The 25538-nt window shown below is 40.9% G+C and overlaps 1 protein-coding gene across 12 annotated transcripts in view; it reads left to right on the forward strand.

Moving 5' to 3' along the window:
* PTPRM (protein tyrosine phosphatase receptor type M) overlaps nt 1-25538 on the forward strand; it is a 408835-nt gene that overhangs the window by 98411 nt on the left and 284886 nt on the right. For all 12 annotated transcript variants that reach the window (XM_053396503.1, XM_053396505.1, XM_053396504.1 and 9 more), the window contains exon 2: nt 20582-20704. In XM_053396503.1, coding sequence (XP_053252478.1) covers nt 20582-20704 — 123 coding nt within the window. The remainder of the gene's footprint in view (nt 1-20581; nt 20705-25538) is intronic.

Genomic DNA, 25538 nt, shown 5'->3' on the forward strand with positions numbered 1-25538 from the left:
CATCATAGGATTTAGGCTGGGTATCAGCATGCTAACTTCCTACATGACTTGCTTATTAATGTGAGTGCTGAATTTAGAGCTGAGCCAAAAATTCATTTTCTGCAGTATGGTTTGCAACCCACAAATGTGACATTTTCACTTATTTCTGGGAGGGGGGATTCCACAGATTTCCAGCAGTGGGAGCCTTACCATGACAAGCAACTGTGGAGCCCCCCTTTCCTCCTTTTCCATTGCTGCAAGCAGCAGCTTCGGCAGGCTAACAGGTGATATTTCCATGATCTCTAACTTCAGAAGTTGCAACATTCTGACACAGCTTCATTTGAGGGACATTGTTGGGGGAGATGATGGCCCACACTGGTTGAGAGATAAGCCCCAGTCTCCCACCTATGCAAAATTTTATTTTTTCCTTCACCAATGGATTGATTTCTTTTAGTCTCAACTGACACATCCCTCTGTGCAAAGATTTCTGCTTGTGCAATAGGATACAGGATAAGAAAGGGGAAAGTCCTGCTGCCCAAGTGGAAATCCTTGTACTGACAAGGTGGTTCTTGACTAAGATGTTCATGACCAGATGAGTCTATCAGCAGTTTGGCTGTATATTCTAAACCAGATGGAGCTTCCAAACCAGACCCAAGGGCAGCCTTGTGGTAAGGTAAGCTGTGCATGGACTGCAGTAGTCAGACTGTCCTTGTCTTTGAATGGTTGTAGCTGGCAATGTAGACGAAGCTGGTCAAAGGCATTCCAGCCACAGGTGTATCCAGGAGTGCCCCCAAGCTATGCACTTGCTGCTTCAGAGGGAGTGCAATTCCGTCCAGAAAAGGTAGCATGCTACTTCCCCAAACATGGGAACCAAACCACCTAAAGAACTTCCTCCATCCCAGGATTCAAACACAGTTTACTGGCCCTCACTCAGTTTATTACTGCCTTCAGACACTGGTCTGGAGCTGTCACATCCTCTCCTGAATCAGATGCTATGGAGAAGTAGAGCACTTTATCACCAGTGTACTGGTGACATCTTGCTCCAGAACTTCTAATGACTGCCTCCGATGGCTTCATATAGATATTAAATCACACTGAGGAGGGCATAGAACTGCATAGCTGAAGTGTAAGGGTGCTGAGGAACACTCACCCAGAGCTACTTTTTGGACATTACCTTGAAGTTATCAAAGGAGCCACTGTCATACAGTGCTTCTGATACCCGTCCTGCTTAGTTGGTCCAGGAGGGTACCACAGTCAGTCATATCAAAGGCTTCCGAGAGATCTAGAAGTGGCAAGTTCACACTCCCACTGTCCCTCTCACAATAAATGTCATCCATCAGAGCAGACTCAGCTCTGAAACTAGGTCTGAACCTAGATTGTAGTGGATCTATATAATCATTCTCATCTAGGAACACCTGCAGTATGGAAAGAAGTTACAGGAAAGTTATGTTGCTCTCATGATGTATTGTAAGACGTGGACACTGAAAAGTTTATGGATATTTGAGCAAGTGCTTGATACTTAGTATGAGAAATACCTATCCTTTTTTCTTGTTTGTTTTTATTCATTTGCATTATAGTGCAAAACGGAATTAATTCAACTTGAAATATATTTTATTTCTCTCTATTTGTGTAAGCAAATGTACCCATAACCATACACCCAAGAGTGAAATAATTAAAACACATTCATTTCAGTGAAAGCTTTATACTCAACACTCTCATTGAAACATAGGACTTAAAATCACTTAACTTGGCGTGATTACACTCAGATGATAAAAATGTACTAGAATACTAATGAGAATTAATACTTCTTCAATCTGCTTAAAAACATTTTTAGTAGCAAACTTTTTTCTTATTTGGGAATATTTTGCTGTAAAAAAAGAGAGGAAATCAGTAATTAAAACTCTTGCAGGGACAGAATTGAAAGTCTATCTCTACAGGTCAATTAAAAGACTTATTCATCACTAATCCATGCTTATGAGGAAACAATAAGATGGGCATCTCAGTAGACTGCTGCTAGTCTCCTTTGTTCCCTCAGTAATTAAGGCAGCAAACAACTTTGGCACTTCAGAAAGCACAACTGAAAATTGTCAGAAAGGCCAAAATGGTTGCTTTCACAGCCCTTTGCAAAGTAATAGAAATTTATCCTTGCTGTTGTCCCCATTTCATGCTCTTGATATGAGTGTGGAATTGTGGAATCCAAAATACACACTTAGAAGAGTTACTGTTTAACAAGATATATTTATTTCCCACCATTCAGCCCAAATATGTAGATAACTTTGGAACACATTCCTCCTGCTTAGTGGAATGCTGAGTGAAGAGAAGATCCTACTTACTGCAGATATTTAAAATGAGGCACTGTCTTTCAAAACAGATTTGTGGTTAAGGATTGATGTGAGCAGGAAACAACAACAGATTGCCAGGCTTCATCCTGGAAGTTGTTATTTGGTTAAAAAGAAAATCCCATTAATATTTGAAATCAGGCATTTTAAGATACCTACAAAATACATTTGACAAATATATCTATGCACCAAGTATTTGTGGCTTTTGCCTTTGATTAATACTTGAATAAATTTGCTTTTATTTGATTAGCCAAAAATTATAATAAAGTTCAAAATATAACAGAAATGACAAAATTGTGATCAGAAGATATCAAAAATATTGTTTGCTGACTAAAAAAAATAAACATTATAATCTTCTCTTTGCTATTAGCAAGTACCGTATTTTTCCCGTGTATAAGATGATCCTGAGTATAAGACAACCCTTATTTTTTTCAACCCAAAATTTTAAAAGCGAAATCCTAAAATAGAAGTGAAAATCCGGATGATTGGCAGTGGCGACGGAAAGTTTCCAGCATGAGGTGCATGCAGTGCCAGTGGTGCGGAAGCAGGCTCAGTGGTTGGGGCACCACATGCCCGCCCTTGGCGGCTGTGGGGAAGCGAGGGGCAGGAGGCTCCCGAGCAGGATGCTGGGGCAGAGTCTGGGGAAGGGAGACCCACTCTGTTGGACCATGTCATCAAGCAAACCAAGCCGAGGAAGGTGGGGAGTGGGCCAGGGGCAGGGAGGGGGGTTGAGGGGGAGGGGGGAAAGAAAGAAGGGTGAGGAGAGGTAGCCAAGGTGGATAGCGGCAGCAGAAGGCGAGAGAGGAGAAGGAGGGGATGGCGGCTGGAGGGACTGCCTCAGCCTGCCCAAGCCCAAAATTTGCCTAAATATTAACCCTGCCCCCAGATGCCCATGTTCCATGTATAAAACGACCCCCCCCCCATTTTTTTACTAATTTTTTAAAGCAAGAAAACTTGCGTTATACACGGAAAAATACGGTGATGTGATTTTTAAAAATTAAGACTAATGAGAACAATTCAATAGTAACCAAGAAAGAAACACGTGCCTATATCTTCAGAGATAGGAGAATGGAATACATAATAAGGAAAGTTCTCAACTACATCTTCCTCCCAGTAGCAGAGGTTGAAAGTTAATGCCATGAAGAAGGTGACGCGTGTTGCATGCTAAGTATTACATATACTTTTTTCATGGGAAAATGAGAAAATTCATTTAACTTTAATTATGATACACCCTGAGGCCATCATATAATTAGGTATTTTTTAAAAAAAATCTCAAACTCTGTTCTTGAATTATTTTGTTGTTGTCCTGCCTCCACATTAATATTCCAAAAATAAAGCAATGTTCATGTATAATTTGATTTTGTGATCTTACTGTGGTTTAGCATTAATGTACAGGAGCTGCAGGCCCATGTGCCTCCCCCCTTCTTCTTTTCCAACATTTCCTCAAGGAGGAGATTGCAAGCTTTTACTTCAGGCCCCCCATTGCAGTTGTATTCTGCAACATATTCTTGACACAATACCCCCCTCCCTGAACATATGTGGTATGAAGAGTTGCAGGATTTCAGCAGGAAGTTACAGGATATGGCCTGAGAGGAAATAAAGCTGTAAGACCTCCACAAAATCTTTTCAGGTACAAATAATATTGATGACCCTGACAATGTCATAAGCACTAATAATCATAAATGTACAATAAAAAGAAAAGTGTAAAGCGAGAAAACATTTTGTTGGATTGATCATGCTAATATTTTTAAGATTGATGTGCAAAATTAAAAATGTATAAATATATGACCTCTAAATGTGAAAAATAATAATTATAAAAATTAAGTTTATTTGGCTGTGTTCAAACCAAGAGGAAGAACAAGCAAGTTGTAAGGTTGCTTTCATGGAAAAAATGGGGAAATGATATTGTGTGATAGAGACAAGGCTCGACACCTGCTTTGCCTCTGTCTTCACCCAAAATGATAGCGATGAGATTTATAACATGCTTATTCACTTGCACAATTGTAAATGATGTGAGATATGCATATTTTGCCAATGTATATCAGCAACCAGTACACGGTATACATACACTGTGCAAACTATACCTTTCTGTTTATTGCCTACTGCTGGGACATTATTTATTATTACTTTATTTATTAAATTTCAATACCACCCTCCATTTGAAGATCAAAGTGCAGTTTACAATATAAAAATGCACAACATAATAACCAACAAAAATAATAAACTGCCACCAAGTATGTTATTTTATTACATGACAACATTTGCTTTCACATATCATGAAGCTGAGGTTTGATAAACTGAAGGGGTTTATTGGGAGTAATACATAAGTTTTGTAATCATGGGGCAAAAAGGTTACCGGAGAAGCCAGTGATTGCTTAATTTACCGTGAATTTTCTCAGAGCAACTGTAGCAAGTGTTCTTGATATCGTAGTGTATGAATGCTGAAATTTTGATGTTATAAAAATGGCCCAAGGGAAATGTTTATGATGCTGAAGTACAATAACAATGAAAGGAAGTAGCTTCTCTTTTTTCTGTAGCTTTCTTTTTTTTTAATAATAAAAAAATGAAGCAAGCTAAGGCTTTTAAGTAATCTACGGGCAGCATACCATCAATTTTAGTACTGTAGTTTGCAACCTCACTTGAATTGTTATTAAAATTAATGGAAATAATTTTAGGGAAATGGATGCTATGAAAAAGCAGGCAGTGAGCATTTTAATGCTTGTTACTGACAGTGCTGTGTATTGACTAGGCAGGAACTAGCAGCCTAACTGCTGAGTGATAAAATGAATGGACACAACAGCTGTCTGGGATTTAAATGGCCACAGCTTTATTGATTTCAGATGTAGGAAGCTTTGGCATAAGCATTGGGTGTGTATCCCTCTCAGCTCCCCTGCTGGGGGAACTGAGGCATGACAGGGTCTATCCAGGTGTGGATCCATTGCAAATCACAGGTTTACGTGGATGACCCTCAAATGCTGAGGGAAGCTCTATGGCCCGCTAGCCATACACAGTTGGTTCTTTGGACAGAGACTTCCCTCCAGACCCCTTTTATGGGGTATCCTGTTAAAGCCACCACAGAGAATGAGGTGGGTGAGTCACCACTTCACCACACCCCAGTTGGATGAAAGAGTGTAGGATTCCGCCCAAGGCCTAAACCGCCAAAGCTGTGACTAGTGCTATGGGCAAGATGAAACCTGCAGAGCAGGGAAATTTCCTTCCCAGCCCTGAATATGGCAACTGTCAAAAGACCACAGCAAAGCCCAGCTAGCTGAAAAGAAATGGTTAGAGCAGTAATCAACTATTGATGAAGGGAGAGGAAGGGGGGGTGACGCTCCCAGCCAACTGAACGCTGTGCTGAGGGCTTGGCTGCGCTAAGTTGATGGCTGTCCCCTGCCCCCTCTCCAGGGCCACCGTGGATTGGCTCACTTGAAGGACAGGTTTGGTGGGAACCTGTGAGCCTCTGCGGCGGCCGGAGGGGACAGGGAAACATTCTAAAATGGCTCTGCGTGAGGAGGTGCCACATCGTGCTGCAAGCGCAACTCACTGGCAAGATGGTAAGTGGCCATTGTAGGGACTTCAGTGGCATAGAATTATTCAGTGCACTTTGTGTTACTTCCTAACATTATCTTCTCATACTTTATTTTGGGTTGCACCTCTACAATTTACTTGTTGAATTACTAATTGATTTATTTTTAGTGATTTAGTGGGAAGCTGGGTGAGAATGAGTAAGCTAACGCAGTCCCAAGTATATCACAGCTATATGCCTTGTTATGTCCCTGGAATCCTGCATTGAAATATTGGAGCATGCCATAAGCAGTTTGGAATAGTGCTTTTCAACTTCAGCTATAGTAATGCTAGTTCCACACAGTATAATTACTATGTCATCTTAGAATAACTTGCCAGTTTTGATGCTGTAGAATCTGACAGACATAATTTTGAGGCACATAATTTTAATTCACAGGTATTTATAATGGTACACAGTGTGCTCTCATTTTCTGAATGTAAATGCTCCTTTTGGAAGGGAAGTATGTGAAACAAGAGGAATTTATTTTGAATGGCGTTGTTAAAGGGACCGATTCAGAGCCAACTGTGCATATCAGATGTTGTTACTTTAGATCAGGTTTTTTTTTAATTGTACCCAGAAGAGTCTACTTTGTGAGCAGAAGCAAAATGTTTTACAATTAGGCCTATTAGGCCTACTTAAGCATATGAGACTTTGTAACAAAGTATTGGGCTATATATATTTGAAAGAAAATGTTATAAATAACAGGGCATACATGTTACATTTTTTAAAAACAATTCAGAAATCCTGAACTGAAGCACAAAAATGCTACATATTTTGGTTTTAAAAAAATCTACTTTTGTGCCATGTTATTCATTGCATTTCAGTAGATGTTTTGAGGTTTTATACCTTGCTTTCTAAAAACCTTTTTTAAAAAAATGTTTGACTGTTCCTTTTTGAACTGCCTGATCAAAACTTAGAAGAATGCTAAATGCAACTCATGGAATTGCATTGGCTATCCTGAGAATTCCAGTGCAGGGTTCTTGTGAACTAAAAAAGAGACACTATTATTATTATTATTATTATTATTAATTAAGCAGCTTCAAAATACCTTTAAATAAAAATAAATAATGTGGTTTGTACAGTTGCAGTGGCCTGTAAATATGGACAAGTCTCCCTGATACCCCTTCAAGAAAAAATACATATTCAAGTTCTAGACCTCTCTATACGCTTCACCAAATAAAAGTGCAGCAGATAACCCATATTCTCTCCAGTAAAGAAAAGAAAATTAATTGGTCATACACTCATTCCATGTTTAATACCAGCAACTACATCTAAAATTCATTTTAGAAATGCAATTAAGAATGACCTTTAAAAAGTCTCAATTCCTCATACCAAAGCAGGTATGAATAGCAAGAAGGAAGGGGAAAGAGTAATTTCAAAGATCACTTTCTTCATTCCACCACTCAGCTCATTACTGAATGTTCCTCCTTTGGTTTATAGCCTGCAGCTCACTAATCTGCTTGCTTGCATACAAGGGCCCCCTGGCCTTGTGCCATAATGAAAAACAGATGCTATGTCCAGACTCATCTGCTGAGGGTGCTTCCATGCATTTTGCCCTAGAAGAGCTGTGGATGGTGAAATTTGGGCAGTGAAGAAGGGCAGTAGCTAAAAGTAGTTGACACGAGTGGTTCAAGGGTGAATGCTTCTTGTTTTATTTGATTTACACCCACTGTCAGTCTTCTGCATTCTGTGATACTGGTCTATAAAAGGGTCCCATTTATCTTGCTAGTAGGGATGCCTGAGGAATCCATTGAGTTCAAATTCTGGAGTGAAACATCCAAATTAATGTGCGGAACCCTCCCTTATCAAAACTCCTCATCACACATAGGTTTTGAAGCATATTCACCTGGATATTTTTAGAGGTCTCCTTGAAATGCATTCAGTCAGTGTAGTGCATGCAGATGCTGGCATGCACGGAGGGTGGAGCCATTGTGTGCATTCCTACGCCACCTTGCTTGTGGCTGAGCTTGCTGGCCTTAAGCATTTGGCTGTCAAGACTTCAGGCTTTCCTGGGTTGCCTACCTCTTTCACCCTGTCAACCACAGACCTAACTGACAGACTCACACTGTCTTCCTGACTTCTGGTTCTTTAGTTCATTTCCCCTCATCCTCTGAAGCTGAAGAGAAAACAACAGAGAATAAAGAAATCCAGGATTCTCTCTTTCCTGTCATTGGTTAACAGAGGTACCATCAGTCATGAAACAAAAGACAAAGATGCCCATAGAAAACAATAGATAAATCCAGGATTTATTCTGTAGTGTGTGAGCTACTCTTGTTTCTTATATCTGTAGGCTCAGCTGTGAACAACATTCCATAGGATCTGGAAGCTCATGGTTCTCCTACATACTTTTTCATACCCAGGACATTCCTGAATATGTAGGATCCACTACTTTCTTTTAGACAACTCCATTTCTCTTTCAAACTGGGCAGCATTCAAGATTGCTATGACAGGGGATGATGATGACACATGTTTATAGGGAGACTTCTTTTTAATTCAGCAGAATCAGTGATGATGAAATCTATAGACCAACTGCATGCTGAAGTGTTTGGAGCCAGCACTGCTGCAAATCTGCTGAGATAGTTGCTCTATATTCACATGCCAGTTGCTCCTCACATCATCAAGGGACTGACTCTGTAATGTTTTGGCCTTCCCCTTATTTATCATCATTGCTGACTGTCACATTGTTCTGGGAAAGATAGATTATGAACAACTGTGGATGGGATACTTTTAATTAAAGTAAGGGGGGAGCTTCATTGAAATTCTGTAATGTACATAAGTCATCTGTCATAATTTAACAAATGAAAAAGACTAAGAGAAGGTACCATCAATCAAGACTATTTAACTACACTCTAGAGTGAATTAAATTGTATTTAAGAACTTTTATCAGAATAGCAATAAAGACTAGTACAAAGCACACCATGTTTTGTTAATCTGCTTCCTGATTTCTGCCTAGTAATCATTTTTTTGGTGAGAACAGAGTACCGTATTTTTCGCACCATAGGACGCACTTTCCCCCCTCCAAAAATGAAGGGGAAATGTGTGTGCGTCCTATGGTGCGAATGCAGGCTTTCGCTGAAGCCTGGAGAGTGAGAGGGGTCGGTGTGCACCGACCCCTCACGCTCTCCAGGCTTCGCACACCTCTCTGCAAGCAGCGGGACCCCAGCGCTGGGCTCCCGCTGCTTGCGGAGAGTTGCCAGCATGCCGAAGCCTGCGCGCGCTGAGATCAGCGCGCCCAGGCTTCGCGGACCTCTCCGCAAGCAGCGGGAGCGGTCCCGCTGCTTGCGGAGAGTTGCCAGCATGCCGAAGCCTGCGCGCGCTGAGATCAGCGCGCCCAGGCTTCGCGGACCTCTCCGCAAACAGCGGGAGCGGTCCCGCTGCTTGCGGAGAGTTGCCAGCATGCCGAAGCCTGCGCGCGCTGAGATCAGCGCGCCCAGGCTTCGCGGACCTCTCCGCAAACAGCGGGAGCGGTCCCGCTGCTTGCGGAGAGTTGCCAGCATGCCGAAGCCTGCGCGCGCTGAGATCAGCGCGCCCAGGCTTCGCGGACCTCTCCGCAAGCAGCGGGAGCGGTCCCGCTGCTTGCGGAGAGTTGCCAGCATGCCAAAGCCTGCGCGCGCTGAGATCAGCGCGCCCAGGCTTCGCGGACCTCTCCGCAAACAGCGGGAGCGCTCCCGCTGCTTGCGGAGAGTTGCCAGCAATCCGAAGCCTGCGCGCGCTGAGATCAGCGCGCCCAGGCTTCGCGGACCTCTCCGCAAACAGCGGGAGCGGTCCCGCTGCTTGCGGAGAGTTGCCAGCATGCCGAAGCCTGCGCGCGCTGAGATCAGCGCGCCCAGGCTTCGCGGACCTCTCCGCAAACAGCGGGAGCGGTCCCGCTGCTTGCGGAGAGTTGCCAGCATGCCGAAGCCTGCGCGCACTGAGATCAGCGCGCCCAGGCTTCGCGGACCTCTCCGCAAGCAGTGGGAGCGCTCCCACAGCTTGCAGAGAGCTGCCTGTTTGGGGGCTGGGGTCAGCTCGAGCTTCCCCCGCCCCAGCCCCGCGCCTGGGGGGGAAAATAATTTTTCCCCTTTATTTCCTCCCCAAAAAACTGGGTGCGCCCTATGGTGCGAAAAATACGGTATATAAAAGTTGAAGATGTCCTTTTTTTTGGTGGAGAGGGAGTGTTTGCTCAGTTTAATGAAACTTTATGTATACAAAAAAAGTTTTGCCTTGGACTAGGAAAAACATTTTTTTTATGTTTAGCCCTCTCCCCTTTAACGTCAAGAAAAGCAGCTTTAATATTTGTTTTAAAAAATGCTTCAGTCACATGACTCTTACTTTCCATTTTGGAATTTTGAGCCCAGTCTTTAGGCAGGTGGTATCAAACAAAGAGCTAATGGGAATTGGTTTAAGGCTCATTTTCATCTAGCTTGTTATCTACAAAGTGGCAAAGAAGTTCACTGCTGGTCTTGTCCAAGTGGACACAGCTCTGTTAACTCTGTTAACTGTCTGATTGGACTTTGTTCTGTTAACTGGAATCAGGGGTAGGCCATCACATTTTGTTGCCTGAGGCTAAACAAGAAGGTACTGTTCTCACTCCCTACGGCGAAGCCTTGCTTGCTGGGGTCGTGCAGCAGAGGATTCCAGTAATACCTTGCAAGAGTTTTGCAAGATCTCATGAGATCTTGCCGGAAGCCACCGCCATGCAACTCTGGTAAGCAAGGCTTTGGGGTAGGGGGGCAGTGGTGGCAGCAGGGAAGGGTGCTCACAGGGGTGCCGCCCTGCGGGATTCTGCCACCAGAAGTGGTTGCTTCAGTCTGCCTCATGGGCAGGGGTACTTGATACACACTATGTTAGATGTGTACAAACATTTAATTTGCATGTTTTAAATTATTTAAAACACGGATCAGACTGTTGTGGGGGGGGGGGAGAGATTCCCTGCTAGAGCGACTAGCTTTTGGAATGTAGTTTTTGCAGGATCACAGCACAGAAAGAAAGGGTTAGCGTCCTTGCCATACTCAGCAGTCTTGATCCTGCTTGTTGCCCTATTGATGATATTTTAAAATGTGCATATTAAATGCTTACACACATAATTTGCCTTCAGCATTTCATTTCTTAAAGCTCCATATGTTGAGGGTGCTGAAATAATTCACCTTTACATAAATCAGCTCTTTAGTTTTTCTCAGGAAGGAAAAAAAAGATGTGAAGCACAAAGTAAAATTGTTTTTGATTATCAGAGATGATGCTTAGAAATGAACTACAGAAAACAAACTACAGTGGACCCTCCGGATACGAACTTAATTTGTTCCGGGGGTCCGTTCGCACCCCCAAAATAATGTAAATAGAGGTGCGCTTCTGCCCACGCACAAGCGATGAAACCTGTAAGTATACCCTTCCGTTTGCCGTGGCCGTAACCCAAAGATTCTGTATCTAGAGGGATACGTAAGTAGAGGTAAAGGTAAAGGTAAAGGTACCCCTGCCCGTACGGGCCAGTCTTGACAGACTCTAGGGTTGTGCGCTCATCTCACTTAAGAGGCTGGGAGCCAGCGCTGTCCAGAGACACTTCCGGGTCACGTGGCCAGCGTGATGAAGCTGCTCTGGCGAGCCGGCACCAGCGCAGCACACGGAAACGCCGTTTACCTTCCCGCTATAAAGCGGTACCTATTTATCTACTTGCACTTAGGAGTGCTTTCGAACTGCTAGGTGGGCAGGAGCTGGGACCGAAAGACGGGAGCTCACCCCGCCGCGGGGAATCGAACCGCCGACCATGCAATCGGCAAGTCCTAGGCGCTGAGGTTTTACCCACAGCGCCACCCGCATCCCTTCAGTAGAGGTACAACTGTACATTTTAAAACAGAGATTTGGACATTTGAGTTTGACATGGCTACCAGCTAGATGAGATGACACTTTTGGATGCAAAGAAATCGTGATAAAGTGGCTACTGGGAGTTTTGGATGATTTCAGTTATGTTGATCAGTCTGGTGTGCAGCAGAAGCACTGATTTCTGAAGGGTTTTCTGCTACAGACAAAATATTCTACCAACAGCTGTTACAAAAAGGATATAAGTTGAATAATTAATTCTATTGTTAGCACTGGGTCATACATGAGCAGATTGGAATCAAACTATGATAGCCTTGAGCAGTGGAAGGAAGTTGACTTTTATGCTTAGAAACAGAAACTTTTCAAGCAAAAAAAAATTGAGAAAACAAACGCTTAAAACTGTTTTCAGCAAAATGGGTAAAGAAAGTATAGGAGTAAATATATGTAGTCAACACACCATTGATTTTATTTCATTCAGTATATGAATTTCTGCCACAAATTGAGGGGTTTTTTTTGGCAGAGGTTAGGAGAGATCATGACAGAAAAGATATGTAATATGTGTCTTATTACCCAAGGCACTGGAGTGCGTATAGCACTTCACAAAATAGACATAGTAGCTGCCAGTAAAAATACACAAGGATTAAGATAACATTCTGCAAATTAGGAATACTTACTGTATCCCTGTACAGTAGATTCAACCGTCACCATTGCAATGTGTTTTCTGTATTAGCTTGGTGAATTGCTCCCTATGACTGCAATCCTGTGTTTGGTTAATCTGTGTGAATTCTAACTGAATCACTTTGACAACCTTTTAAAGCCTATGATAGTAGAACACAGAACTTGATCCTGGAGGCCAAAGTAACCACTGGTTAAAGGTGCATTACTAAAAGTACTGGTGCTGGTGTATATTGTTAAGAAATGGTTGGTAATTATTGCAGAAATGTTTCTTTTTGTCTGCAATCCTTTCAGGCCAAGAAAACTTAATACTGCTTTTGTTCTTTACTTAATACAAGGAAAGTGGTTTAAATACACAGGATTTCTACTGCTGCTTTAAATGCTATTATTTAAGAGCATGCACTTGCAGCTGCAAAACTCATCAAGTAAATTGAAAGGATTACCCATGAAATCAGCTTCAAACTTTTTATTTTTATTTTCTCACAACCAATATGAAGGTAATGCACTTGGAATTATAATGATATTGAGATTCACTGTTTAAATCCTTTCTAAAGTTCAAAGCATAAAGCAGACTGCATGCACTTCCAAGCCACAGTGGGGCTTCTAAGCAGGAGCTTGTGATAAAAAAAAAAAAGAGTGAAATCAGGTTTGACTAAAATCGTCCACCATTCCCATATGGCTTTAACAGGAAGTTTTCAGGCTCAAAAAGACAACGGTTTGGGGAAGCAGCAGACCTCATTTTCAAATTGTCTGAGATTGCTTTGCGGATCTTGTCTTCTGGGGAACATGAAGACAAGATGCTCATTAAAAATGAGCTGCACCAGGGAGCTCGACTGAGCTTCAAGTACACTTAATAGTTTTTTGCTTGAGGAATATAAAGGGAGACGATACCTCTTTCAAAAGCTGAAGTGCAGATGAAGAGAAATACAGCTGGATTCCTTATGGAAAGGTATAGATTACAGGATGCAATACCTTGCTTTGTTTTGTTTATATGGGATGTGGAGTGAGGAATGCTCAATTCTTTCTGCCTTCTGATTGCAGCCTCTGGGAGCTCACGACCAGGACTTGTAAACAGGGGCGTTAGCGAGGGCATTTTGAGGGGGCATCCCAGAGTGCTGTCTCATGGTGTATGTAGGACCAAGAGATATGGGCGGCAAGGGAGCTGTTGCAGTGATTTGCAGTACCTGTGCCATGTTTGTCTTACTGCCTGAGAACACACAAAACTACAACTGCAGCAAGTGCAAGTTGGTTGCTTTTCTGGCAGTGAAAGTACAGCAACCTGAGTTCCACCTATCCACACTTTGAGCTACTGGGCAAGATGAGGATTTTTTCAACAGAACAGAGTGGACTGTCCTGGAACAGGGATGCAGGTAGTGTGCTCCTAGAGTGGAGGATTGCACATTGCAGGAGATGAACTGCTGGAGGAATGTGATGCACAGGAACCATGCTGTGTTACTGGATTCCATGCCCTCATATTGGGTACCAATTCTGGGCCAGAAGAGCAAGGACAGCAGTTGCAGATCTCAGAATACAACAAGGTGACTCTGGAAGGTATGGTGTACAGAACGATTCCTGCTGCTCCAGAGGGAGAAGAGATGTGTGGTGATGGTAGGGACAGAGACAGCAATGTGCGAAAGTAACAAGATGTCCTGGGAAGTGTGCTGACTTCCAGGTGCAACGATTCAAGATGTGACAAAGAATTTGTGAAGTCTTATAAAGCTTGCTGACCACAATCCCTTCCTTATACTGTAGATAGAAATGATACCGCTAAACACAGCTTTCAACATATAGCAAGGGACTATGAAGCTGCACAGGTGGTTTTTAATCACTCCTTCATGTTGAAGGTTGTGTCCCAGTAAGAAAGGGGGGGGGAGGAAATAAATCACTCGCTGTGCAGGTGATGTTGTCAGGAAATATTTGGCTTCTTGGACTAGTCTCTACTTCCTTGAGGAAGGGCTTTTGGCAAGAGTTGGCAAGAATGTGTTTGCTAAGAGTCACATGAATCTGATCAGGAGCGCTTTAAACTATATATTGAGGTGGAAAGAGACAATATTACAGATGACAGGGAGCACCTGGTATTCTGGATACTAGCTTCATTGATGCACAGGAAACTGAGGTGGTGCTCCAGAAACCTGCTAAAGGGTGGGGAAACTACAAAAAGGAAGCAGCTGAGGGAATGACTTGTGGTTTCAGTTGTCTCTATCCTATATACAGAGTATGAGGAACAAGCAAAAAGAATATGAGCTCTTAATACAGGATAGCAAATATGACCTAATAGGCATTACTGAAACGTGGTGGGATGAGACTCATGACTGGAATGTAGCAATTGAGGATGTAACCTGTTCAAAAGGAATAGACCAGATAGGAAGGGAGGAGGAGGAGCCTTATCTGTAAAGGGTGTGCACACTTGTGGAGAGATCCGTGAGCTGGAAAATGAAAGACAGATCTGAGTGTATATGGGTAAAAATTGTAGGCAAGGGAAACAACAGTGACATTACTGTGGGTGGTCTGCTATAGTCCTCCAGGCCGGACTCAAGACTTGGATGATGCCTTCTTAGAGCAAATTACCAAACATTCCAAAAGGAAAGATTTAGTAATCACAGGAGACTTCAACTACCTTGATATCTGTTGGAACTAAAACTCTGCCATGAATGTAAGGGCCAACAAATTCATGAGTTTTTTCACTGTCATTTTCATCTCCCAGAAGATGGATGAAGAAACAAGGGGGTCCTCACCAACAGGGAGGAACTGATTGACAAAGGGGAAATACTGGGAACCTTGAGAGGAAACGATCATGTCCTCTTGGGTTTCATTATACACAGACAAGGGAAAGCATGCAATCGGACACACACTCTGGACTTGAATGCTGATTTCAAAAAGCTGGAGGAACTGCTGGGTGAGAGCCATGGTCAGAAATACTCAAAAAGACAAAGTCTTCCATGATATTCTTGCTGACAGCTGGTAAAATGAGGGCTAGACTCAGGTGGATTTGTAGCTGGTTGACCAACAGAACCCAAAGAGAGCTCACTAATAGTTCCTTCACATACTGGGGAAAAGGGACAAGTGAGATGCCACAGGGTTCTGTCGGGCCTGTGTAAATGACTTGGATGAAGGTATTGAGGGTCTAGAAGTCAAGCCTTATGAGGAACAATTGAGGTAGTAGGGTAGAGATACGATAGCCATTTTAAATACTTAAAGGTCTGTCACATGGAAGATGGGGCAAGCTTTAAACTACCCTCATGCTATGAAGGGTGGAACCTGAACCAATGCCTTCAAGTTACAAGAAAGGAGATTCTGACTAAATATCAGGAAAAACTTCCTGATGTTAAGAGATTTTCGACAATGGAATGAACTTACTTGGGAGGTGGTGGACTTGTCTTCCTTGGAGGTTTTTAAGCAGAGGTTGGATGAGTATCTATTATGGATAGTTAAGATTCCTGTACAGTGGTATCTCTGGTTATGAACACTTCAGGTTACAAGCTCCGCTAACCCGGAAGTAGCTGCTCCTGGTTGCGAACTTTGCCCCAGGATGTGAACGGAAATTGCGCGCCAGAGATGCGCGCGCAGCGGGAGGTCCCATTAGCGGAAGCACGCCTCAAGATAAGAACGGTTTCAGCTTAAGAATGGACCTCCGGAACGAATTAAGTTCGTAACCAGAGGTACCACTGTATTGCAGGAAGTTGGCCTAGATGAACCTCATGGTCCCTTCCAATTTTACATATCTATCATTGTGTGATTCTCTATCGATTTTATACTGAATATGAAATATAGCTTCATATTGATAGCTTGAAAAGTTTTAAGTACTTGCTGCTTTTGAATGTTAGAATTCAGGGGGGAATATATGAATGAAGCAAAATCAACCTTATAAGTTGGTCCACAGATATTCATACAACCCAAAAATATAGGAGAATTTTGTAGACTTAGCTTTTTGGACCTGCAAAATAAGTAAAATTTAAATTTTTACTTTAAATATCTAAGACAGCTAAAATCTGTAAATCCCAATTTATAGAATAGCTAGGGAATATGAGATAATGAACTCTTTTAATAGATGACTCTTTTAAAATTTTCTTTATATCATCTTTTGGGAGCTGCTTGCATTAACTGGTAATTTTACTCAGTTTTGTAATGAATAGTTAAACATGGATATTTTAACCTACAATGCTCAGATGGAAACTGTTTTAATAGCTTTATATTCCCTAGCAAACATAGGGATTGGGAATAATACATTGCTTATTGCAAATGTATGTATCTCATCTAAGTCCTGTTCAAGGGTGTGAAATCATGCTTTTTCAATAAAGCTAGGGGAAAGATTAAGACAATCAGGCAGTATGAATGTATAATAATTCACATGCACATTGCTCAGTTTAGCTAAGTTTGGCTATAATAGTTTAGCATGAGAAAAGAGTTCTGTGCGCCTTGGCTCACATGCTCATCCACCCTATGTCAATGGAATGGTATTCGTTTTATTTATCTAAATAAACCTTACATAAGGGTCTCAGATGGGTCTGTGTTACAACACCTGATAATAGCTTTAGTATAAGTATAAATAATTGTTTGTGTGTGTTTTATTATGTATGTTTAGTGTGGTGTTGTCTGTTGGTGTGTGTGTGGGGGGGAGACTACTCCAATGCCTTGGCTTTGATGTAATAATGTGTACTGTTTTGGCAGCCGTCCAGATTTTTGGTAATTTGGGGCAATTCCAAAGCATATGTTAGATCATTCTGTCATCTATGTATTAGATCCGAATCTTGCAAATGATAGAGTTTACTTTAAAGTTTTCCAGCTGGTGTTTTAGAGGTGTAGCTCAACTTCTTAATTGAAGCATGTACCTGAGCTTATTAATATTTTACATAGCTTTCATTCTTTTGGACGGAAAAAAAATTGGCTCCACATAGACTGCTTTGATATTCATTTCCTTTATAGTAATGCAGTTTCCTCTCTATTTCTACTTTGGGTGTCAAATCTGGCAGAAGTGTGAGGCTTTGATCACAGTTCCTTTCTTTTACAAACTGAAACCATTCAATATGAGTATGTTCTTTGTCTGCATGTATTCTTGATGCGCTCTGTTATGTTCTGATTTTATTATGCTCAATTATGCCTTTATTTTGTTTTTGTTTTCTGTGTTTTATATATAATGGTATGTTGTTTGGAGATTAGTTTGTTTGACATGGATGTGACACTTAAAATCCTTCAATGGTACTAGTTTGAATGCTGCGCCTCTTCCTCCAATCATAATTGCAAAAAGTTAAGGATTTTTATGCCTCACTGTAAACTTAATACAGTTAAAAGAAACTTTCTTAAATCCCAGCTCTTTCAAACCACTTGAGCCATCATTCAATCAATAAGGAGCATGAATCCATTATATCAGACATGCACTTAAGATATTGCACTGGCATACTTCAATGTGCTGCTATACTGCTTACATACCTGAATAACATAGGTGTGGCCAGTAGTATTGCTCCTTCCCATATTTTCAGCACCTGGTGAAGATCAGGGGTGATGGTCGTGTAAGAAGCACCTGTTCAGTTGACCTTACTCATGTACCCACAAAGAAAACTCATGAGATGAGAAATGGAATGGTGGTTACATTTATTAAAACAGAACAACTTGAATGCCCCCATGTGAGAAACAGTTGGAATAGAGTATTTTCCATTATATCCACATTATATCCACATTTACTGACTGCAGTACAATTGATGAAAGCTCAACAATAGAAGAACCAGTCTAAAATGCCCCTGAACATGTAGGGAGAAATATCTGGGATACAGCAATGTCTGGGTGTTTCACTGGACACAGGAGGGTGATTAAAGGCATAACATCTTTTTAAAAAGGTTGTGTTGCCATCTTTAAAAATGGCATGACACACTTGCTCTCTCTCTCTCAACCCGAGCAATTTTGCACCTGATTTCAGTTGATTTCCTTGTTTACCAGTGCTCAGTTTTATCACAACCCTTAATTAAATGTAGCATATGGGAGTGGCATAAGGAAGTGGGAGAACCAAAGGAAGGGTGAATAGGCTGGTTGCTGCTGTTCTCCAATGCACTATCCTTTGCTTGATTTACTGTTACTAATATATGAATTAGGTAGTCATATATTGTTGTATTATGTTGGGGTATAATGTTTCCTCTTGTAGCTATAACCCCCTTGTATGGAGGCTTCCACAGGACGTAACAGAACTGTGCTCTTGCCCTTCTACACACAGTGTGTGCACATCAAAGCCTGCATAGTTAGCACCAGGTTGTTACAGATAAATAGTCAATGAAATAAGTGGTACCTATATTTCCTAGATATGGCAACCATAGGGTTTTTCCAGAGTTCATTCTTGATATATTTTCTGTGGTTTAGCACAAGGGATGTAATTTCACTGATCCATCCATTAAAAAATACATATTTTTAGTTTTATTGAACTAGCTTTTCTTTCATATTCTAAAATTCCCAGACACAAAATAATAGCAAACTATAAGCTGTTGAGGAGATTTCCTTGATTTCAAAAGTTATCTCATTCTTCCTATCTGAGACAAATTATATTTTGTTGTCGAGGTGAAATATTGAGTAAGAACCATGAGTTCTTTAATGAGCTTACTATTACAGTGTGATTTTTAATTGAGGTGGGTACAGTCAAGAGTGTTCAAGAAAGATGCAGTGTCCAGGACTGCTAATTTCCCTTGAAACATTCAGAGAAAATAAACAAGACTCTTCCTTACAACACAATTTATAACTGTGTGAAAATGACCTATCTGTCTTCCACCGGGGCATATGCAATATGTTTGTGAGGTTTATTATAAAGGAAAACAGATGGTGGTATTTAAGTGAAGAAGAAAGTGTTTGGATGAATGTTGAAAAAATTAATGATTAATGTTTGCTTCCCAGATGAGTCGTTTCTCATATCTCACATTAAGAGTATTAATGTGCGAGTATAGTTCAACTAGCCATTCCTGTTCCTTTTCTTAGTCATAGCTCTTAGTAGTATTTTATTCCCATTTCATTATTTTTTAGCATAAAGCAGTATATAGCAGTGAAACCACCAACCTCTTTTGGCCAGTTGGCATACTTGCAAACTGGGGAAACTGTTGTGCGCAGCACACACATTACAAACATGCATCCACCACACACACCTCTTGACATGTATGCACACACTATCCACCTCCACCAGGACTTAGGCTTGGGAAAAGTTTTTGTTTTTTTGAAGCCTGACAAGTGGGGATAGCCTTCCTGAAGAGTGCAGTATACTAGTTAAACCAAACACTAGCATGGTTGGGAAACCTTTTCTGATCACATCAACACTATAATTTGTGAAAATGTTATTCTTATAATTTATTAATTAACACTTGCTGGTATTGTGAACCAGTTATTGTGAACCAAAGAATTTTTGAACCGAAGTTCTAGATTAAATTTATAGAATAACAAGATAGAAACTGAAGACAAAACCAGCTATTGGGAGTTGCATACGGGTAGGGTGACTTTATATGCTAGCAAGACATTGGATGTTCCATCTACATTTAAGTAGAAAAAGAAAGTGTGATTCATTGTAGAAAATGTGTAAACTAATTTCACCTCAGGGTTACACAAACCAATTGTTGAACTTGCTTGAGTATTTGAACTAGCATGTGTAATGGCTATAGGTGGAGTATTATAGTGCATTGGTACCATACTAAAAGCAGCAAATAACTCAACACTGAGTGTGAACTTAGTTTCTGATGTTGATTATAGATCCTTCTGACAAACTACATGATTGCAGTGCATAGACGGCAGACATTGACACATATGTGTCAAGCACATCTCCATCATAATAAGAAAATAATCCTTTTCTGCCAGATCCCAAGTTCCCTCCTGCCCCCATTCCCTCACTGTGGATGTGGCTCATACAGTGACTATCTACATTCTGGGGATTGCAGGGATTTAACACCCGTAAATTCCTACTCTGGTTACTGGAGTGGGCCTGTCCATATGATAGAAATGAGTTTTAAGAATTCCAGGATAATAAGCTGCCTTATAAAAGCAAAGGCATATGATATGCTGATATCGTTCATATCTGACGCTAGCAACCACTGACTTATTTGTAATTAAAATTAATGATATTTTGGAAACAAGTTTATGCTGGGTTCATTGGGGGGAACTTGTTCTATTGTGATGTTCAAGGTAGTAACAGATTTGCAAGCAGGGAATTAAAATGAAAATGCAGGAGTCAAAGAATGCATTCAAGTTATTTTATTTCTTTTCTTTTTAACAGGTGGCTGTTCATTCGATGAACCTTTTGCATCATGTGGATATAGTCAGTCTGATGATGATGACCTTAACTGGGATCAAGTGAACACATTGGTAAAGCCCTCATCAGATCCATGGTTGCCAACAGGTAGTTTTCAGTTAAAATTATTTCTTTTATATATTGTATGTTTTATCACTTGCAGTATCTCTTTATACTATTACTTATGAAACATGTGGGGCACATCAAATATGGCAAAGATAGGGAGATAAAGCACTGGTGGTGATATTTCGTTACCACATCCTGTCAGCAAAAGAATTTCCGCTTGTTCTTCTCTCCCTGCCTGTGTCTTTTGTACCCTCTCCAAATCCAGAAGGTTAGGAGAACCCTTGAACCCTTAGATGGTGTACAGTGGTGCCTCGCAAGACGAAAAGAATCCGTTCCGCGAGTCTCTTCGCCTTGCGGTTTTTTCGTCTTGCGAAGCAAGCCCATTAGCGGCTTAGCGGATTAGCGCTATTAGCGCCTTAGCGGGCTTAGCGGATCAGCTGATAAGCGGCTTAGTGGATCAGCTGATTAGCGGCTTAGCGGATCAGCTGTTAAGCGGCTTAGCGGATCAGCTGATAAGTGTCTTAGCGATCAGCTGTTAAGCGGCTTAGCGGATCAGCTGATAAGCGGCTTAGCGGCTTGGGAAAAAGGGGGGGGGAACCCCGCAGGAACTCGCAAGACATTTTCGTCTTGCGAAGCAAGCCCATAGGAAATTCGTTTTGCGAAGCACCTCCAAAACGGAAAACCCTTTCGTCTAGCGGGTTTTCCATCTTGCGAGGCATTCGTCTTGCGGGGCACCACTGTACAAGGAAGAACATTCCATTGTGCAAGCCTAAAGTATTCAGCTGATGGAAGGTTCACTTAGTGCTACGTTGAATTCTACCCCAAGTCTTCTCTTTAAAGATAACTTTCTAAAGATCAGGCAGAGCACTTAACATTCACATTGGCAGATAAAGCTGCTAGGGTGTGGAGGCCACTTCTGTCAGCATACTGGTTGCTCTGGCCCATGGGTTAACCATGATATAGGGCAGGGTTGGCTACCCCAGCTACTTCCCTGTCTGCTTACCTTTTCATATCTTAATGTGGTTGTGAATTCTAAATATTGTCTGATATTTTATGGCAGCTACCTACTAGTGTCACCTTCTGGTTTTGATGTTGCAACCAAACCTTAGCTTGTCAGCCCTTGAAGTCTCTTGTTGGGGTTACAAAAGGATATCCATTTTGCTACCAATGGGATGTTTTCAGGCACACTGAAAAACAAATAGCTTTCTCTTCAGTCCAAAATAGAAATGTTTTCTTTCCCTTAACTCTTTAAGATTTGTAAAAGTTGAAAAGATATAATTACAACAGGTTGATGTCTAGATACTTATTTATGTGTAGGCAAAGCAGAGTGGAATAGATAAGAATGCAGACACAATTCTCTTTCAAAATCACATAAGGTTTGTTGGAGTGAGTAGGTGGTCTTAATTGCACATATCTGACAAATACTTTGTAAAACAAGACAATGAGTAAGAACATCAAATAGCATTTAGAAGTGGTTGAAAGAAGAGCACATTATATCTTTCAGTTGTTCAGAACTATCACCTTATTCCTTGCTGCTCACAAAAAATATATAAAGAAGCACCACAGTTCAAATTAGGTGTGTGGATCAACTATAAAGTTTGAGATCCTTTGAAAAAATAATTATTTGAACTGAAGCAGTTCAAAGGCTATCTGGTTCAGCTTGGGGTCCAAATTTTGATTCAGAAAAAATGAAAACTAAAAAATGCTAGCTTTTTTCTTTTCAACAGAAATGAATGAAATTTCCTTCTGGGTGGATAAAGTTTTCCAAATCAGAGACAAACTTGTTCAGGGTTTTTGTTTTGGACACATTTAAAATTTTATCCTCCCTTCCCAAAAAAGAGCCATCTATAAATTTATTATTTCTTAGGCAGAAACTTCAGCCTTGTGTTCTACTCAGTTGGCATCAGAATCCACAGGAAGTAAATGATGAGTGGATAGGAGTAGTGACACAAAGATAAAATAACTTGAATATCCAGCTTTCCCCAAGCAAACACCACCTGTATAGAGCAAGTAGAGAGGAGAGAATAGAACAGACAAGAAGAAGGTGATTACTTTAGCATCACTTCCCCAAAAGTGTGTGATTGGAGACCCCGATAAAATAAATATTTCTCATTAGAAGCTAGACCTGTCCTATACAAAAGAGATTTCCTCCACACCTCTCCTCACTGTGGTTATATAGCAATCTTGGAAGGAAATGTTTCAGTTTTTGCAGACAAATCGCAGCATCTTTTTAATTAAAAAAATCCAACTCTTTTATGGTTTGAGGTGCTTTGATGGTCTCTGCTTTGGTTCAGGGTGCTTTGGGCATCCTGCCTTGATTCAAACAAGCCCATAATCTGTCTTAAGCTGTCCCGCTTTGGTTCTGGATCTATCCAAATATTTTGCATACCCCTAGCTCAAACACAACATACTTGCTTTGATTGACATCTCTTTTCCAGAAGTAGAAGTGACTGTATTATAGTGGCTAAGAGATGGCAACTTTAACCAAGTTGTATCATTAACATTTCACCTCTTGGAGAATCTACTTTGGAGAAGAGCTCCAAAACAATGATAATAAGGCTTCAGGCAGCTGTGCAGGCCCCAAACTAGGCTACAGGACACAACTTAGAGAAACTCCTGACCCGTAGCAACAAACAAGCTTTGTAATATCTGGACCTGTCTGGCCAAGTTTGAAGAAGCATAGAAGTAGATCCCTGCTAGATCAGATAATATTTTATTTTAAACTATATTACCAAAGTTGGCAACTGGTCAACCAGATCTGTGCTGTTTTGCCCTCAACCCCAAAAACTGATATTCAGATGAATCCTGTATCTCAATCTTCAGTTTCTATTTAGCTAACACAATTAATACTGGTGGATATACTCCTGAGACCCTGTTAAAGATTATGCAACTAACATTTATATCTAATGTCCTCATTCCAGCTAAATGTAGCTCCCCTCCAAAAAAAAACACCCCACACAGCAATAACAAAAGCAAAAAGTAAATTAAAAAGATGGTTTGTCTCAGCAAAATTAATCCATACATATGAACCTTTGTAATGTGGCACATACTAAGTGACAAAGGTATCAATTGAAAACCAGGTAAATTAATTTAGCAAATGGATAAATGATTTAATTTGCTGCATTCTGTGTGAAGAATCTATATTGTCATATAGAGATGCTTGAGGAATGCATTCTTTGCCAATTCCCGTATGAATTGTATTGATCTGTACTTTTTGGAATCATGTTCAAATCAAAGCTTAGCTATTTAACGTATGTTGCACCATTCTGAATTTTGCAGCACTTTTTTTTTTGTTACAATTTAGTTACAAATTTAGTTTCCTTGCAGTTCAGTATCAACTCTTAGTTCCCCCTCCCACGTGTATTTAACTGCTTCTCTACATTCCATCATCATTAGTTATTCACAGTTCTTATAATGATGTTATCAGCTGTGGCCTTTCTGAAGCATACCGAATCCATATTTTCCTTCTCTAGGATATGAGGCATCAGTTACGGGAACATGTACTTATTTCATAAAATACTTTACAAGTTTTTTATAATCTCATGATCAGCATACTGGGTACTCTGCATGCAGGATAGGTTGCACTGGAACACTGGGCAGGACTTGATAAGAATTATTAATGATCAGGAAGTGGGGTTGGGATAAGTCTGAATTACTTGTCATGAAACAGGACTAAGTATTGAAAATATTAAGGACTATTTTCCTGGTGAACCCTTTTGTGTCAATGGACTTCCCCAAACTTCCCCACTTTGTGTTATAGGAATTAGGTTGAAAGTTTCTTAGATTTTCCAGGTCCAGTTCCCTCAACTGCCGCTTTCTTTTGCTTCCAACTTGAAGCTAAAGTCACAGTGAGAAGCAAACTATGGAAGAGCTCCGAATTTCAAAAATCAAAATGTGTTTTTACTCTTTGGTTTTAAAAAAGGTTGATTATAATTCTGTATATGTTCTCTATTTTGTGAAGGCAGAATAAATTAGAAATTGCTGTCACTGAAGGGACAGATAGAAATTAATTTCCCCCCTGTGCCAAGCATCACATTTATGTCAGAGAAGGTAGCTAATGTTCCAGTCTGCAGAAGAAGGTCGTGGCCTTGTGAGAATAATAATGCTTCCATCCTAGCCCTCAAGGATCTGTGCCCCACCCCTCGGCAAGCTGCATGACTGAAGGATAACAAGGCAAGAAGCTGTGTAGGTACAGCAACCCAAAATTAATGAAGTATCCCAGGACAGTGGAATGACAGAAGAGCTGCCTTTTTGCCCCTTAAAGGCACCAGAAAGCATAGCAGGGAAGAGAAGACTGGAATGCAAGCACCATTCTTGAATGGGAAAAAACCCCTGAAGTTTCATGTTGCTCATCAACACGTCCTGTCCATATATTGCGGAAAAACAAATGTATTATGCTAATAATATATGCAAACTAAGATTCACTCGCAGCCTCCAGAGAGGCTCCAGTTGACGAAATGTGTGCATGCTTTGAAATCAACTGGTCTCAGGTACTTGCAGAAACACTCATCAAATTATATCTGCATACGTGGGGGTTGTGAATTCTCAAGTATCAAAGGGTTTTGCTAGAAGACTGTAGTGGTATCTGGTTTGCTCTCTTTGCAGAGCATCTGGGGTTACTGCACTGAACTATCGAACCTGATGGTACAAGTAAAATTATAGAATTCCTTCAGTTTGTTTCTGACAGCTCATCTATGTAGAGATAATTGTTTTCCTAACTTTAGCTTCCTTGATAATTCAAGAAAAAAAAAGGCAAATATGATTTTGACAGTATTAGATTCGTCATGCAAGAAACAGCCATTATTACTTTAAAGCTTGCTCACAGTTTTGTGACAACTGGGTTCCGTAAGTAGAGGGCTCATTGTATTTTAGTAAA

The sequence above is a fragment of the Podarcis raffonei genome, chromosome 7, assembly GCF_027172205.1.
Source record: "Podarcis raffonei isolate rPodRaf1 chromosome 7, rPodRaf1.pri, whole genome shotgun sequence".
NCBI classification, from domain to species: domain Eukaryota; kingdom Metazoa; phylum Chordata; class Lepidosauria; order Squamata; family Lacertidae; genus Podarcis; species Podarcis raffonei.